The sequence below is a fragment of the Pleurodeles waltl genome, chromosome 2_1, assembly GCF_031143425.1.
Source record: "Pleurodeles waltl isolate 20211129_DDA chromosome 2_1, aPleWal1.hap1.20221129, whole genome shotgun sequence".
NCBI lineage: Eukaryota > Metazoa > Chordata > Amphibia > Caudata > Salamandridae > Pleurodeles > Pleurodeles waltl.
In genome coordinates, this window is record NC_090438.1 from 860,920,315 (window position 1) to 860,938,503 (window position 18,189).

At 44.5% G+C, this 18,189-nt stretch overlaps 1 protein-coding gene across 1 annotated transcript in view; it reads left to right on the plus strand.

Moving 5' to 3' along the window:
- The window catches only part of LOC138269465 (cadherin-9-like), a 783,906-nt gene that overhangs the window by 747,078 nt on the left and 18,639 nt on the right, over positions 1–18,189 (plus strand). Inside the window, exon 9 of the mRNA XM_069218797.1 lies at positions 4,248–4,369. Coding sequence (XP_069074898.1) covers positions 4,248–4,369 — 122 coding nt within the window. The remainder of the gene's footprint in view (positions 1–4,247; positions 4,370–18,189) is intronic.

Genomic DNA, 18,189 nt, shown 5'->3' on the forward strand with positions numbered 1-18,189 from the left:
ACGCTAGACCTGTCTAGCATCAAAATATTTGAGTTATCATCATTTTTTACATGTGTGAACGCACCCTGAATACATGAGATGCAAGGTAGGTGTTCCCCATAGTGCCATAGTTATCCCCAGTGCTAAAATGATGCACGGGTGGGAGGCGAAACCAAATAATGGTGTGAAACTTGCTTAGCGCCATTATTTAATGCCTGGGTCAGGCCAGGCGTTAGGGTACCTGTAGACCCATTTCCATGGCTAAACACCATGGAATGGGCCAACAGGTGCCCACCCCAAACCCCAGGAACACTCCACCCACACCAGAGGGACACCAGGGGATGAGGGACCCCATCCCTGGTAAGTAGGGTAAATATAGGTAGGTATTTGTAAAAAATTATCTAAGTGCCATTGGGGGCCCTGACATGGGCCCCCCTGCATGGCACTGGTTGCAATGGCCATGCCCAGGGCACACTGGTCCCCTGTGCTGCCCATTGGGGTGGTGGGCATGACTCCTGTCTTTCATACAATTGGGTGGTTGTGCATCCGGAAATGACGCTAGGCTGGTTAATGGCATTTTTTTTTTGCCTCTAACCAGCCTACTGACATTTTTTGAGGCAAAACCCTCTTCACCTCTACCGCCACTTCCACCCGGCTAATGTAATTTTTTTCTGATGGTAGTCCAAGCTTAGCAGCGGCTTGTGGCATTCCATAAACTTGGCTCCCAGCTGCCGCTTTGGAATGACGCAAGCTAGCGGTAAACTTTTTGACACAAAACTGCATTAGCACCGTTTTGCGCCAACAAGTATAAATATGGGCCTATGTATCTAATGATTTAGTGATAGGTCCTAATTATAAACTTTAAAAAAATGAATCTCAGAAGTTTAAGAGTTTAGGGGCCAGATGTAGCAAACCATTTGCGACTCGCAAACGGCGAAAATCGCCGTTTGCGAGTCGCAAACGTGGGTTTGCTATGCAGAAATGCATATTGCGAGTCGTTACCGACTCGCAATATGCATTTCCGACTCGCAAATAGGAAGGGGTGTTCCCTTCCTATTTGCGAGTCGCAGTGGGATGCAATACCATTTGTGACCGCGTACGCGGTCGCAAATGGCATCGCAGTTACCATCCACTTCAAGTGGATGGTAACCCACTCGCAAATTGGAAGGGGTCCCCATGGGACCCCTTCCAGTTTGTGACTGGACCCAAAAATATTTTTTCAGGGCAGGGAGTGGTCCAACGGACCACTCCCTGCCCTGAAAAAATACCGAAACTAAAGGTTTCGGTTTTTTTTTAAGTGCAGCTCGTTTTCCTGTAAGGAAAACGGGCTACACTTAAAAAGAAAAAAACTGCTTTATTTAAAAGCAGGTCACGAACATGGAGGTCTGCTGACGTCAGCAGGCCTCCATGTTAGCGAGTGCCTATACTCGCTATGGGGCCGCAATTTGCGACCCACCTCATGAATATTCATGAGGTGGGTCATTGCGACCCCATAGCGAGTTGCAGTCGGTGTCTGAGACACCGTACTGCATACGAATTTGCGAGTTGCAAATTGCGAGTCGCATGGACTCGCACTTTGCAACTCGCAAATTCGTCAGTTGCTACATCTGGCCCTAGATTTCCTAAATGGCGTCTGTTAGACCCGACAGCCTTAGGGTGGTCATCCCCCAACTTTTTGCCTACCTCCCTTGTTTTAGGACACTGCGCACTTAACCACTGCTGACCAGTGCTAAAGTACATATGCTCTCTCCCTTAAAAATGGTAACATTGGTTCATCCCCAATTGGCATATTTAATTTACTTATAAGTCCCTTGTGAAGTGCACACGTGCCCAGGGCCTGTAAATGAAAGGCTACAAGTGGGCCTGCGGCACAGATTAGTGCCACCAACCCAAGTAGCCCATTAACCATATCTCAGGCCTGCCATTGCAAGGCCTGTGTGTGCAGTTTCGCTGCGTCTTTGACTTGGCATTTAAAAGTACTTGCCGAGCCTTAAACTTCCCTTTTTTCACATATAAGACACCTCTAAGGTGGGCCCTAGGGAACCATAGGGCCGGGTGCAATGTAGGAAAAAGGCAGGACATGTATCTATGTGTTTTATATGTCCTGGTAGTGAAAACAAACCTGAATTTGTTTTCCACTACTGTGAGGCCTGCTCCTTTTATAGACTAGCATTAGTACTGCCCTCATCTACTTTTTGAGTAATAGATTTTGATATGAAAGGGATAACCAGGTCATATTTATTATGGCCAGAATGGTAATAGAAAATCCTGCTTATTGGTGAGGTTGGAGTTTATATTACTATTTTGGAAATGTCAATTTTAGAAGGTGAGCCTTTCTCTGCACTTAAAAACCATCTGTGCCTTGCAGCCTGCCTCCAATAAACGTCTGTGCTGGGCTGGTTGACGGCTCCTTTGTGCATTTCACCCAAACAACAACAAACACAGGACACTCACTCACACCTGCACTCATCTGCATATGGAATAGGTCTTCCTGGGCTGGAAAGGTGGAGGGCCTTTCACTTACATTACAAAGGCCAGTGGCCTGCCCTCACACAATGGACTGCCAAATCCCTTACTGGGACCCTGGCAGATAGGATTGCACTGAAAGGGGAACTTATGGAATTCAAAACCAGTCTTTGAAGTCTCCCCCACTACAAAGGCATTTTTGGGTATATTAAACTGGGTCTCTGACCCCACCAACTCAGACACTTCTGGATCTACACCTGCATCCTGTCAAGAGGAACTGCCTGGCTGCCCAAAGGACTCATCTCGACTGCTTTGCTAAGAAGGACTACTGCCCTGATTTTGCCCTGCTGGCCTCTGACTTTGCTGAGAAGGACTCTGCCTTCCCCAAATGTGCTCTCCAAGGGCTTGAGCTGTTTTCTGAAGTCTCAAGGCCAAAAATACCTCATCTCTTCAGGAAACTCCTTGTGCGTCGCAAAGTGATGCACCACCTGCCGAAATCGATGAGGAGCCTGCATTGCAACTGAGAAATCACTACACAGCTGACCTGAATGATGCAGACCTACTTTCCAAATGGAAATTGGGTGCAGCACCTGCCTTGCGACAGAAAATTTGACGCCTCACCTACCAGATTGACATGGCGCCCATGCCTTATTCCAAAGTGTCAAGGATTTTCCCTGCATCATCCCTGGGTGTGAAAATATCCCATCGCAGTGAGGAACCAATACTTCATGCCGAAAAACGACGCAAGCCCCTTGCAGCGTGGAAAGAAACAACGCATCATCTGTGGCGTGTCGGAAAATCCAACACACATCTTACTTTTTCATGCATCTCCTCCTCTACAGTCCCTGTCTGTCGTTATTTTTGACACATACAAGGTACTGTATGTAACAAAGAGACAACTGGTTATGCTTAAGGTTTAAGACTCTTTTTAATCTTTTAAAAGTGATATTTTAACTTGTGCTTATTCGATCTTTGCCATTTTGACCATATTTTTTTCAGATAAATATCTATTTTTTCTAAACATGTGTGGTGTATTTTTGTGGTGTCTTTACTGTATTACTGTATGATTTATTGCATAAATACTTTACACATTGCCTTTTAAGTTAAGCCTAACTGCTCAGTGCCAAGCTACTAGAGTGTGGGCACAGGATAATTTGGATTGTGTGTGCTTTACCCTGACTAGGATTGTGGTCCCTACTTGATCAAGGGTGTATACCTCTGCCAACTAGAAACCCCATTTCTAGCAAGATCGTTAAAGGGGTGGACTGCTCCATATGTCTAGTACTTCCATTTAGACCCTCACTCTATAGCTATGTGTGTGCCACCTAATTAATATGTCCAAAAATATAAGTCTGTGAAGCCAATTAAACGTAACATGCATCACAGGAACATTTCACATTAACAAAAAATTACTCCACACCAATATGCTGTTTACAAATGCACTTTTAATCTAAGTTGTCTGTGTATATTGCAGCTGCCAAAATGATGTGTCCGTCTGTTATACACTGCTTTTGTGTGGCTCAGACATCAATACAAAGAAAACATTTTGTTACCCATGGCACAACAGTGACAAAACACAACAACGAATTTCCAGTTGAGGGTTCTGGGGAGCAGAACCTGTACCACACACAGCACGCTGTGTGATGTTGCCTGGTATTCTAGCAACCTACCCTCGTTACCATGAAGATATTGCATGCGTCTGCGTGTAGAACGACATGATATATAGACACCATAGTTTTTTTCATTTGCCAATGAAGTATTTCTTACATAATCCCAATGCCTATATGTTTTAATTTTTTCAGGTAACCCTAAGCAGAGCAGTTCGGTTTCCGTTTTCATCAGAATTTTAGACATAAATGACCACGCACCGGAGTTTGCCAAATACTATGAAACATTTGTGTGTGAAAATGCAAAAGCTGGACAGGTAAACTTACGTTTTGCAAGGAATTCACTAGCGAAATATATTTTTTTTCTATTTTCCTCTGAAGTTGGTCTGTGTAATCTTTGGAAATTGAAATGTAAATTCTCAGGAGTTATTTGAAACAAAACAAACCCCCATCAAAATGTGTCAGTGTAATCAGAGATTCTCTTTTTAAATTATAGGATCAATCTCCGCTTGAAGTTACGATGGGATTCGAAAGCAAAAAATCTTCAATTCCACATTTTGCCAGTTAACAACGACATATACGTAACACGTTCCAAAACCTTCTTATGGCTCCACTATGGACATAAGAGATGGCATCACTAATGACAACATCCGCAACAATATTCTTGATCCCTTATATAACATCATCAATTATGTCGTCGTTGACATCACTGATAACATTACATAGGCTATGGTCAATAACAATGAGGAAGTATGAAAACAAATATTCCCCTTTCAGCCAGCGCCCTCACACAATTTGGTGCCTAGTGCCAAGGCAGGCACCCTTGCACCATGGTGCATGGATGTCTGAGTCGTTGGTAGGATTGTTTTCGGGAAGGAAGAGACACCTTCATGCACAAAAAAATCCACAAAGGTGTTTTCCTCATTCTATGTGTGCTGCAGAATACAGCACACATAAAAAACAAGAAAAAACAAGGAGAAATTAAAACATTTCTCCTCGTTACGCCTGCTCTGGAAAGGCGTAAGATTTTGGTGCTGCCCCAGATTTAGTGATTTTGCAAATCTGGGGTGTTGTCAAAATCCATGGGTGTTGCATAGGAACACCCAAGGCAACACAAGACTACAAACTCAAGAGAGCCCCTGAAAAGTGATACTACTTAGCAGCACCAGGGGACAGCAGTACAGAACTATAGCAAACTGCCTAAGGCTACTAAATAAAAAGCTAAAATATATCCACAGTATATTGATAAACAAACACTCATTGGAGCATGATAAAAGCACACGAGGCAACTATGAACCAAACAATAATGTATAGTTTTTATTTGCAACAAATTCTAAATGATGAATAGCCTAGGTACAAAAAAGAACCTTGTTCTCCTATATATACAGTGTGATATTAGACAATTCTTTAGTCAAACAGTAAATGTTAACTTCATTCAGCTTAGATAATAAACACCTCAGGGTTCATCCTGAATATAATAATGAGTCAAGTCGTTTCACATTCAGGACAAGATCTGCTCAAGATGCTGGAATTTTGAAACAAGTGGAATCAAGTGTATATACCTTGTATGCAAACTCTACAACTAGGGAGAAGATTCAACTGAATTACTTTTAGTTTAGATACAGAAGCCAGGAATAGTAGTGATAGACCTGGCATCCTTGATGTGGTCTTCCCTAACTTTTTGCCTCTACTTCCCAAGTTGGTGCTGTGTGCTGGACTCTGTTTTTGCAGTTTTTGTTACTCTAGGCACCTTACCACTGTTGACCAGTGCTGAAGTGCATGTGTTCCCTATGTGAAATTGTGTGGTTAATTGGCTTTTCCATAAATGGCATATTTGATTTGATAGTAAGTCCCTAATAAAGAGCACTATGTGTGCCCAGGGCCTGGAAATCAAATGCTACTAGTGGGCCTGCAGCACTGATTGTGCCATCCACACGAGTAGCCCTGTAAACATGGCTCAGACCTGCCACTGCAGTGTCTGTGTGTACATTTTTTATACTGCCAATTCGACTTGACAAGTGCACTCACTGTGCAGTGTCTATTTTGTAGTGTTTCCCTGTATTACTGTGTGTGTTAGTACAAATACTTTACACATTGCCTCTGGGTTAAGCCTTTATGCTCGTGCCAAGCTACCAGGGGGGCGAGTGGGGGTTACCCAGGTGTGTCTCTCCTTCACCTTGTCCTTGCTTGGATAGGGGGCAACATGGCTGCGAACCAATGACCCCATTTTAACCAAATAGATTTGTCATAAGTGTGGTATTGAACTATTGTTGACCAAGAATCTTTGTTTTTTCACATCCAGTGGTGATTCATCTCCAGGTTTTACCCCACCCTTATTATGTTTCTTTTTAAAGTTGACACATATATTCACCTCATTATAGCTTCCCTTATATTAAGAGGATGGAATAACAGTTTTCAGACATGCTGGTATTTGAGTGTACATGTAATGCAATGTGGAACATATAATTCAGAAATGACTGTGGCCAGATTATATTTTGTGCCTTTTTGTGTTAAAATGACACTTCAGCTTTTGAAGGACTCAAACTAGAGGTTACCATTTCAAAGCACAAGTTACAAGGTACGAAAGATTAGAGGAACAAGGCACTGTTCTTGTATGAGTGTACCTTCCTTCTGCGATAGGAAAGATCTCAAATCCCATAGGAAGATACATCAAGAATTTTCTTTCAAACTCACTCATTCTGAAGATAGATAAGAGGTGCTGCAGTATTTGGGACAAGGCTCAACCAGTACCCTTGAAAATTCACCAACCCCATACATTTCTGAAAACATGACACCAAATAAAGTCCAGGATACTATGAACTACGTAAATCCAACCGAATTTTCTTGTGTAGTATTAGCTGAAAACTGAAAATTTGTACTAAAATTTCAGATTTCCCTCACATTTCTGTGAGGGGAAGTTCCTGAAATCTTGAAGATCCAAAAAGGTCCTACCACCTAGAATTTCACCACTTCTCCCAAAAAAACCTGTTTTCCACTGGTGTGGATGGGCCTTACACCCACAGCAAAAAAGGCCCCAAAAGTTTCAAGGACTCATCAACATTTTTCCTTTTAAATTCATTCATTCTGGCAATGTGAGTAGCTGTAGAATTCGGACCTGAGCTCAGTTAGTACCTAGAGAAACTTAGGCCCATATTTATACTTTTTGACGCACAACTGCGCCAACGCAGTTGTGCGTCAAAAAATTTACCGCCGGCTAACGCCATTCCAACGCACCATGCGGGCGCCTTATTTATGAAATTACTCACACCAGGCAGCGCCGGCGTATGGGAAAATGGGGGTTGTGCGTCAAAAAATGGGGCAAGTCAGGTCTGAGGCAAAATTCAGGCCTCAAACCGGATTTGCGCCATTTTTTTTTACGCCCAACCTCCATTGACATGACTCCTGTCTTAGCAAAGACAGGAGTCATGCCCCCTTGCCCAATGGCCATGCCCAGGGGACATATGTCCCCTGGGCATGGTCATTGGGCATAGTGGCATGTAGGGGGGCCCAAATCTGGCCCCCCTATGACACTTAAAAAGAACGAAAAAAAATACTTACCCCCAACTTACCTCAACTTCCCTGGGATGGGTCCCTCCATCCTTGGGTGTCCTCCTGGGGTGGGCAAGGGTGGCAGGGGGTGTCCCTGGGGGCAGGGGAGGGCACCCCTGGGCTCCTTCCGAGCCCACAGGTCCCTTAACGCCTGCCCTGACCCAGGCGTTAAAAATCGGCGCCCATCAGGCTGTGCGACGTTTTTTAAGGCCCACCCCCTCCTGTGCGTCAAAATGACGTCAGAGTATAAATATGTGGCACAGGCCTTAAAGTCATTTTTTGGAAGGGAACACCTACCTTGCATATAATTAACGCAAGGCTGGTTCCCCCTTCCAAAAAATGACGCACATGGTGGAATTTTGACGCCCGCGGGGTCGGACGTCAAAGTATAAATATGGGCCAGGGTTTGCGACGATTGTGCGTCAAAATTTTGACGCACATTCGGCGCAAACAGAGTATAAATATGCCCCGTAGTAACCCCATCCATTTCAGAAAATTAAACACCCAGAGGTGTTCTGGGTGGTATGAGCTGCCTGGATTCCACAAGGTTTTATTTCCAATAATACCCTGCAAATATCAAACTGTGGCTGGAATACTGGATTTTCCTTATATTTCTTTAAGAAACAACGCTGGAATCGGTAGTGAACCCAAATATTCTTACCACTCAGCATCCCCCACTTTTCCTGATACAAATGATGCCCCACTAGTGTGGCGGGCCAATTGCAGGCACATGAAAGATGCCAAAATGCAACAAAAACCATCAATAGGTTTCCTTTCAAATTCAGTAATTCTGGGTGATGTGATAAGGTGTAGTATTTCAGCCCGGGCTTGGCTGGCATGCAAGCAAATCTAGAAAATTAATATACTCTATAAGCTAGACACCCAGTGGAATCCAGGGTAGTGTGACTTACATGAATCCCACTGAGGGGCATATTTATACTCTGTTTGCACCGAATTAGCATCATTTTTTTTTACTCTAATTCGGTGCAAAACTAACTCCATATTTATACTTTGGCACTAGACATGTCTAGCCCCAAATTTATGGAGTTAAAGTCATTTTTTGGATGTGGAAACCTACCTTGCCTTAATGAGATGCGAGGTAGGGGTTCCTGTGCAAAAAATGACTCTATGGCCTTAACGCCATATTTATACTTGCGTACACCAATGGTGCACGGGAGGAAGGAGGGGTCAAAAGATGGTGCAAAGCTTGCTTTGTCCCATTTTATAACGCCTGGGTCAGGGCGGGCATTAGGGGCCCTATGGGCCTATTTCCATGGTGGAACACCATGGAATAAGCCCACAGGTCCCTTCCCCAGGCCCCAGGGACACCCACACCAGAGGGACAGCGGAGGATGGCGGACCTCATCCCAGGTAAGTACAGGTAAGTATTTTATTTTAATTTTAAAGTGCCATAGGAGGCCCTGAAATGGGCCTCCATACATGGCATAGGGTGCAATGGCCATGCCCAAGGGACCGTGGTCCCCTATGCTGGCCACTGGGGTGGTGGGCATGACTCCTATCTTTTCTAAGACAGGAGTCAGGTGGTATGGATGATTTTGCGTCAGAAAATGACTCTAGGCAGGTTAGAGTAAATTTTTTTACTCTAACCTGCCTAACGTCATTTTTTGGTGCAAAACCCCCTTCTTCTATACCACCAGCCCCACCCGACTAATGTCATTTTTTTTTTACACTAGCCTACCCTTTGCAGCGGCTTGCACAATTCCATAAATATAGTGCCCAGATGGTGCACAGAAATGATGCAAGCCGGTGCTAAACTTTTTGGTGCAAAACTGCGTTAGTAAACTGCGTTAGTTCAGTTTTGCACCAAAAAGTATAAATCATCTGATAACAACGGCACCCACTTCTGTGGGTATGCCTATTGCCCGCAAAAGAAAAAGGCCTCAAAAAGCACAATGAAACATCAAGAATTTGCCTTTTAAATTTATTCATTTTGGCAAGTAGGTAGCTGCGATTTTGGGATCCAGAATCAACGGGCATCTAGGGAAATCTCAAAACCCCATACATTTCTGAAAACGTAATATCCAGGGAAGTCCTGGAAGGTGTGAGCTATGTGGATCGCTCTATGTGTTCTTATTAGACATGCCCTGCAAAAGGCAAACTTTGGCTAAAATCAAGAATTTTTCTCACATTATTTTCTTGTGGTGGTCCACAACATTCCTACCAACGAGCATCCCCATACTTCTCCTCATGAAAATGCACCCCACTTATGTGGGTAGGCCTATGGCCCAAAAGAGGAACCAGGTAACACATGGACATTGTGAAGTTAATGTGGTATCAACATGGCCTTTACCTAGTTACAATTTTGTCCGCTGTTCTAAAAAATGTCTTATGACCATCCACATATGGGAGGCAGTGTTTCAATCAGACGTTGCATGGTTAAGAGGGGTAGTAAGGTTTCCATAATTGGTTGATTGTGTCTAGTTTTTCATCAAAAAAAGTGAAGAAATGCATTCTGTGTAAGAAAACATGCTGGGGTCCACACAATCCACACTGACCTGGATTGCCTTAGGGATCAATGTTTAAGATATGCCCAGGCTTGGTATGCTTCCCTGATTGCCAGCTGATCCAGAGTGAAGCTATTCACCATAGCAAATCAGATGAAATTGTGGTGATGGACAATCCCTCATAAAAACACTATATGATGATGTAGGGTCTCAATCTTTTTGGGCTTTCAGTTCTCTGGGTTGGTGGATTGAGTTGATTGCTGCCTATCTGCCTGTGCCAGGAGGTAGAAAAGGCCAAGTAGACCATCAAGAATAAAACAAGAGAAACAAAAAGGGGTGTTTGTCTTGCCATCCTAGCACTGCAATGCACCCCAACTCTAGGCATCAGACAGATTTTCTGCTACTTGGGTAAGGCAGAATAGGGAGATAATGCCTCTTTTTAAAACTAAGCCCAAAAGGATCAAGATTGTCTTTTGCTTGCTTTAGGGATGGCTGCAGTATCGAGGTCTGGGCTCCAGTGAGCAGAAGGACTGTTGGGGCATTATTACTGGGAGTTATGGCCTGATGCCAGGTCAACACACTGGCCAACACCTAAAATTTTCTCTGCCATCCAGTGGGCTTTCTGCATTCTCATATGGAGAACAGATTGCGGTAAATCACCGCAATCTGGTAAAACCAGTTGGGGCTTCAGGGGTGGGGTTAGGGCACAATTGCAAAGTAGGCGAGCCCCCACCCCTTTTTCTCAAAAAAATATGGTACCTGTAATCAACTGGGCGTTCTGCCCCACAGAGGAGACGATTTGAGTAAATCCTCTTATCTGCCTTTGGGGGGACTGTTGGGGCTTTAGCGGTGAGGGTTATGGACTGGTATCAGAATACACATCCCCCACCACAATTCCTAAAAAAAAGACCCTGGTATACTGTGAGATGAATCGGCCAATCTGCCATTGATAGGCAGAGAGACCTTTGAGGCAGTTAGCGTAAGTGTTGGACCTGACCCTTTTTGCAGGGGCATTAGGACTCTGGGCACTGTACCACTGCTAAAAAACATATGCTCTCTGTGTAAATTGTGATTCTGATTAGTTCTCCATGATTGCCATATTTTATTTACTAGTAAGGCTCTGGTAAAGTATACTATGGGTGCACAGGGCCGGTAAATCACATGTAAGGGCCCCCTAAGGTAGGCCCAAGGCAGCCCCATAGGTAGGGGGCAGTGTATTTGAAAGGTAGGATGTGTGTTATTGTGTTTTACATGTCCTGATACTAAAATACTGCCAAATTTATTTTTCACTGCCTATTTCTCCCATAGGTTAACATGAGGATTGTCTTGAAATATTTTTTGGTGCAGTTTCCCATTGGGAGCAGATAGAGATAATGGAGTATGAGGTCTCTGAAAAATACATCTTCTAGTGAAGTTGGTTTTTAGATTGTCAGTTTGAACATGCCACTTTTCGAAAGTGAGCATTTTCTTGCTCAACCATTCTGTACCTCTGCTTGGCTGCTGAATCCATGTCTGGGTCCAACTGACAGTTAGGCTCGTTGTGAATTCACTCTATACAATGACACAAAGGGAGCTGAGGTGTGTCTTGCATATCCTGATGGGTCTTCCTGGGCTAGGGTGGGAAGGGGGAGCTGACACCTGCACCTAAAATGGCTGTGCCTGTCCTCACACAATGCAGTCTTTGACCCCCTAGAATGCGTCTGGAGCTGGCCTGGGAAAAGCAGGATTGTGAGAACAACAGAGACTTTCCTTTGAGGTTTACCTACTTCAAGAAATGAGTATAAGTAGTGGACCCAAAGCCCCAGACTTTCAGAACACTTCTGAATAAAGAGGGACCTCTGCCAAGGAAAGAGCTGAAGAGCTGTGAGGAGGTGTACTGCCCCTTTGCTGTGTGTGATTTGCTGGGTTGGCGGGCAGTTGCTGCTTCTGCTGTGGAAAGGACAAAGACTGGACTTTGCTGTGTCCTGCTTGTGGTGGTCCTCCAAGGGCTTGAACTAGAGCTTACCTCCTACTGGAAGTCTCAAGGACTGGGAACGACTGGGAACTGTGTGTTTTGTGCTGCAACAGAAGGAAAACCACAACAATGCCATCAATTATGCCATTGCCTGCACCGTGACCTGACAGCACCGCACAAAGACTTGCCCGATTTGCACTGCAACCCTGGTCTCACCGCCCGCAATGCCTGACGCTGTCACTGGCATTGCTTGCACTGTGACCTGTAGGCCCTGCATGTCACATCGCCTTGCTTCACACTGCAACCCTAGTATCACTAACGATGACGCTCCATGCTGACTCTGGAGCCGCTACCTGCACCATGGCCTAAGGACACTGCTTGTGAGGTACACAAGCACCGTCCCCTCCCACCCTGCATCCCATGTCCACTGACGTCAACCCCATTGAGTCCAGAATTGCCAACAGATGTAACGGGTTGCACCGTGACCTGTGGGCGCTGTCATGGAGCCCGCCCCATGTTGCACAGCAGCCTTGGGCCTACAGATAGCAGCGCTTCAGCAATGATGACGACACTGCCTGCACCGTGACCTGGAGACACCCCATGTTGCACTGCCCTGCTTCTCACCTACGCTGCAGGACACCATCACCGAGCTGCTCTCTGCATCGTGACCTGTGGGCATTGCACTTCAAATCGTTCTGCTTCGTACTGCAGTCCCAACCCCATCAACGCCAGCGCTCCTGGGCGCAACAACCCCTACACTGACCTCCAGAACCGATGCCAGCAACGCCGCAAATCTGATCTCATCACAGGGATTGCGGTGTCCTACATTTCCAAGGTACTGTTTGCGGGTCTTCCCAACACTGCAGGTGGTTCGCGACCTCACTGTTGGCCTGAACTGTTGGATTTGTTATTCACAATGCCATTATAGCCCCAGACAGAGCTATCAACATCAAGGAACTATATTTTTGAATTGCTTCTTGCAAAATTAATATCCTTATTACTTTATTTAGGTTCTTTCTTGTTTTGGTCTTGTTTTACACAGATACATATTGGCTATTTTTCTAATACTGGAGTGGTGTCCTTTTGTAGTGTTTTCACTGGATTTCTGTGTGTTATGTGCAAATGCTTTACACATTGCCTCTGAGTTAACCTGACTGCTCGTGTCAAGCTACCAAGGGGGTGAGCAAAGGTTATCTTAGGTGTGTATCCGCCTTGTCCTGACTAAAGTGAGGGTTTCTATTAGGACAGGGTGTAAACGGACTGCCAAGTAGAGACCCCATTTCTACCAGAAAGGGTATGTTCCTATGCCTATATGGACTTCCCACCCCCTCCTGTCAAAAATACAGCAAACACTTCTGGGGTCTAGTGGGTTTTCTGAGCTCCCATGGGAGGACATATCAGAGGCAAACTCCCAATAAGCTGGCTGAATGAGTGCTGGGCTTAAGAACTGTCTGTGGAACCAGGTGGCAGGGAGGGCTCGTCCCTACCCATTCTATTTTTTAAAAATAAAACCTGATGTAGCTGTCTATCCCCACCCTCAAAGTGCAGATAAGGTAAATTCCCCAATCTGCCCCAGGGTTTAGAGAAAGACTGTTGGGCCTTGAGGATTGCCTGGACAGGTCAGCATCCACACCATTTTGTTTTCAAAATATACAAGTCTCAGGTGTCTAGTTGACTTTCTGTCCCTTGGATGGTCAGATTGGGGGTAAACCCCTCCATCCCCAGGAAGGGCAAAAAAACTTTGGAGTCTTTAGGTGTAGGGCACAACTAGATACTAAGATGGGCCATCACCCATCCCAATTCTTTTCTTTTAATCTCTGTCTTCTAGCATGCTTTCTTCCCACCGTGAGATAGATTGGTGGAAAACTCCTACTCACCTTTCCTAGGGGAAAAGAAAGGATGAAGGTGCTACTTTTTTGGGGGTAGGACTGGGTCAAGCTTGTGTTGTGCTTCCCCCTTATAACCATTCCTGCTAACTAGTTGGTTGATCCCTTTGAGGACTTCACTCCTGTGGTGCTCCCCAAGAAAGGAATAACAAAAAAGAGGTACCATTGGAAACAGGGCATTCACTCTTTTCCAATTGTACCGCTCCTGTGTCAATACATACTCCAGGGAGGCTGTTACATACAACTGAGCATGAATTACAGTTGGAGCAGCCAACGTCCAATGGTTCCAGCTGCTTTCATTTGCAGTCTCTGACATCAGCACACATCCTGCCCTGCTTGTCATATAGATTAAAACAACAACTTAATGCTATGAGGGAAGATCTTCCCTTGCAGCATGATTTTTTTTGCACAAAGCAGAAAGTTCCAGAAAGATTTTCTGTCTGCAGTGGGAGATAAGATGTTCACATCCTATGCACTGCGTAGGTGGTGTGAAGGAGGTGACCATCTCGTGTTCTGCACAGGAGGGGTAATTGATGAAGATATTTGCCTGTAGAGCATCCCCTGCACTACACTAAATTATTCAGCTGAGGACTTCCTCTTCATCTCTGTTCAAAGGTCATTTTTTCAGATCTAACAGGAGCAACTTTGATAGCAAACTCCAGTAGTCTAAAGTGTAAAAAATGATTTATGAATTAGGAGCTGCATCATTAATTCAGAAAAACAAAGGTTGATTGGTTTTTAAAGTAATTTCAGCCACCGTAGGTACTCTGGGATGGGGTCGGGCCCAATTTTATTTTTTTCCCAACTTGCCACCTCAGACAAGAACAAACCACTGTCATAATGAGCCCAGGTCCTGTTTAAATATGAACAGTCTCGCCTGAACTGCCAGGCCATGTCCCTTAAGAACAGGAACGCAAGCAAACCCACACTGGTTTCAATCTATTTGAGTCTCATGGGTGGGGTGCAATTACAAGCACTTACAAGCCACAATCAAGTCCATCATGTTTTAGCCCAGCATCCCACTGCAGACAGGGCATCGTCATACATGGGTCAGTCTTAATCCTGGTCCTAAAGGAACCATCTAGCCAGCATTGCCAGGCTCGGTAGCTTTTGACTGGTTTTAGCCTATCTGGACCTCATCAGTATTTATAAATAATAATGTTAACTAATTTAACATTATATATTGCTAACCATTGACATCTGCTTGGTTTACACACAGTTTAGATTTTCTGGAGCCAGGCATTGAATACTGTTTGATAGCAAAGCATACAAGCTAACATGATCCATTTTAAAATCAGTAGTTGCATAAATCCCTCAGAGTTTTCATCATCAATGAATGTCTGAACAGACTGTGTGTGAAACATTAAGCATTATTAATAGCAAACAGGTTCTCGGCTTTTGGCGATGCATGCGGAATACGCTTATAGATACATTCAACTTCTGCAACGGGTGATAAAGTGATTCATCTGTTTTTATAGCACTGATTAAATATAAGTGAGAAATATGAAAGAGAAATGGCTGACACAATTTAGTAAATGAATGAATGGCCGGCGAATGTACATATGAGTGTATTAATCAATGATTAAAATAGCAGGTGTAAACAGCTACAATATTCAAGACGTTGGACTGCTGGGCGCTGCCACGACTGGATCTGTGCGTAGACGGGTGACAGATATCTGACCTTTGAAGAAATGTTAAGTTCACTTCCCCCTTTTGTTTTTCCATATTTATTTTTATGTGTGTAAAAACAAAAGAAGTTCATAATTTCACTATTTATTTCATGTGTTCAAACCAACAGACGTTCGGGACGGCTGAAGTCATTATTTGGCGTTGCCACTCGTTGGACCTTTCAAACAATGAAAGCAAATTGGTGGCAATGGGCTAAGGGTTGACTTTCTTTGAGGGAGTAAATGTATTATATGGTGAATTAATAAAGGGTCTATGTTTCGGGTAAGATGCGAGGCTACCTCATTTTATTATCTCCGGACTATTCTTACTTATTTAACAGATATAGAATTATTACTCAGCTCCAGCTGGCATTTTGACTGCATCCTTAAGTGTCATTCACGTTTAGGATTCCCCCCTCCAGTTAGATTTCCAGTAGTTTTCTGACCCGGGTAGGTAGCCTGCAGGCTTGCAGAGCTGGAGAAACTGACAGAAGTCTCACTGACCCTTTGTGGGCTACGGCCAGGCTTGCGACTGCGAGGCACACTGCACCACTGGAGTGTTTTTTTTGTTGTTGTTTTTTTTAACGCTCTGGTGGTGCAATGTGCCAGCCCGTATTTCAAGGCCACACAAAGCCACCTTGCATGGCTTTTCATGGTCTTGTAAATATGGGCCCCTTTCACCCATAAAATTGCATGAAAGGGGTGTTTCATGGGTGTTGCTGTGGGTGTTCCCACACAGCACCCACGGAACCTGAAGGAATCTGACGCATTTCCAGATTTGCAAGTCTGGGAATGCATCAGACTTCCAAATCACCTCAGAGGTGGCGTAGATGTGATGCAATGGGGAGAAATATATGTATTTCTCCCCGTTTTTCCCCCTTTTCCATGTGTGCTGCATAATGCAGCACACATAGAAAGAGGAAAACACCACTCTTGATTGTTTTTTGTAGGAAGGTGTCTCGTCCTGCACAAAAACAATCATCCCTAAAACGCAGGCATCTTTGCACCATGGTGCAAGGGTGCATGCATCGACACTAGGTAGCAATTTGTACATCAATGCAGAAGAGGGGAGGACAGAAATGTGCTGTATTTTGCAGATACGGCACTTTGTGCCCTGCACCAAGGGGCTTGTAAATAAGCCCCAGTGATCTAAATAAAGAGAAACATGACATCCCTGTTAAAAATAAGATCTTTGGTTGGCAGTCAGGTTACTCTCTGTCCAAGCAAGGACCCTCACTCTAGTCAGGGTAAGTCACACACAATCCAAATTATCCTGTGCCCACCCTCTGGTAGCTTGGCACTGAGCAATCAGGCTTAACTTAGACGGCAACGTGTAAAGTATTTGTTCAATAAATCATGCAATAACACAGTAGAACACTACAAAAATACACCACACAGTGTTTAGAAAAATATATAATATGTATATGGTAAGATGCAGGTCAAAACGATCAAGATTCAATAAGTATTCATTGAAATACCACTTAGAAAATGTTATAAAGAGTCTTTAGTTCTTAAAAAGCAACAAATGTCTCTTGCAAGCACAAAGTATCTGGTTTGTGTTCAAATTCTCCGCAAGGGCCGCAGAGGAGAAGACACGTGGAAAACAGGGAAGTGTGTGTCGATTTTTCCAGCGCAAACAAATGATGCATCGGTGCGTTGTCACGCTGGGCAGGCTTTGTGTCAATTTCGGCGCGTTGACTGGGATCCTCTTTGGGTTGCGGGGTTTTTGGACGCCCCTGGGACGATGCGTTGAAATCCTGGGTGCGCAGGCTGAAGTCACAGGGGCTGCGTCGATCCGGCAGGCATTGCATGGAAATTTCTACTGCACGGCAGGTGCTGCGTTGATTCCTCTCAGGAAGTTAGGCTGCATCGTTCCAGTTCAGCTTTGCATCGAACCAGTAGGCCGTGCGTTGAATTTCCGGTCGCAACGCTGGCGCTGCATCGATCTCCTAGTTGGGTATTGTTAGAAATGGGGTTTCTGGTTGGCTAGGGCATGCACCTCAGCCAGGCAGAACCTACCCACTCTAGTCAGGGCTTGGGAGTTACACGTCCAAGACAACCCCTGCTCACCCCCCTGGTAGCTTGGCACGAGCAGTCAGGCTTAACCTGGAGGCAATGTGTAAAGCGTTTGCACAACACACGTTAAGCAAAATATACAGCACAAAGTAACCACAACACTGAGCTATGTAAAAATAATCTGTATTGCACAAAACATAATTAGACCAACATTACACGTAAGTAATACCCTGCTACCTTAGCAGTTGTCAGAATGTTACACAAGTTACTAATACTCTGCAAGAATATGCAGTTGTCACATTAGAACACATAAGTACTCAGGATTCTGCAACATAAGCAGTAGTCAGGAATTAGAGTAAAAGATATATGCACTTGTCATGAACAATTCCTAAATACCCCTCCAAGGAACATTAGAGAATCTACCACAAGTCATATAAATACATATCAGCTATACATGCCCAGGAAGGAACATTAGCACATATATGTAGGTACAGTCAACAGGTAGGAAATCTACACAACCAAAAGTCTGTACTAGGCCCCTAGAGCCTAGATTCCCTAGAAAGTACCTGTTTTCTGGCTGGAGAGGCACTTCTAGTGCCT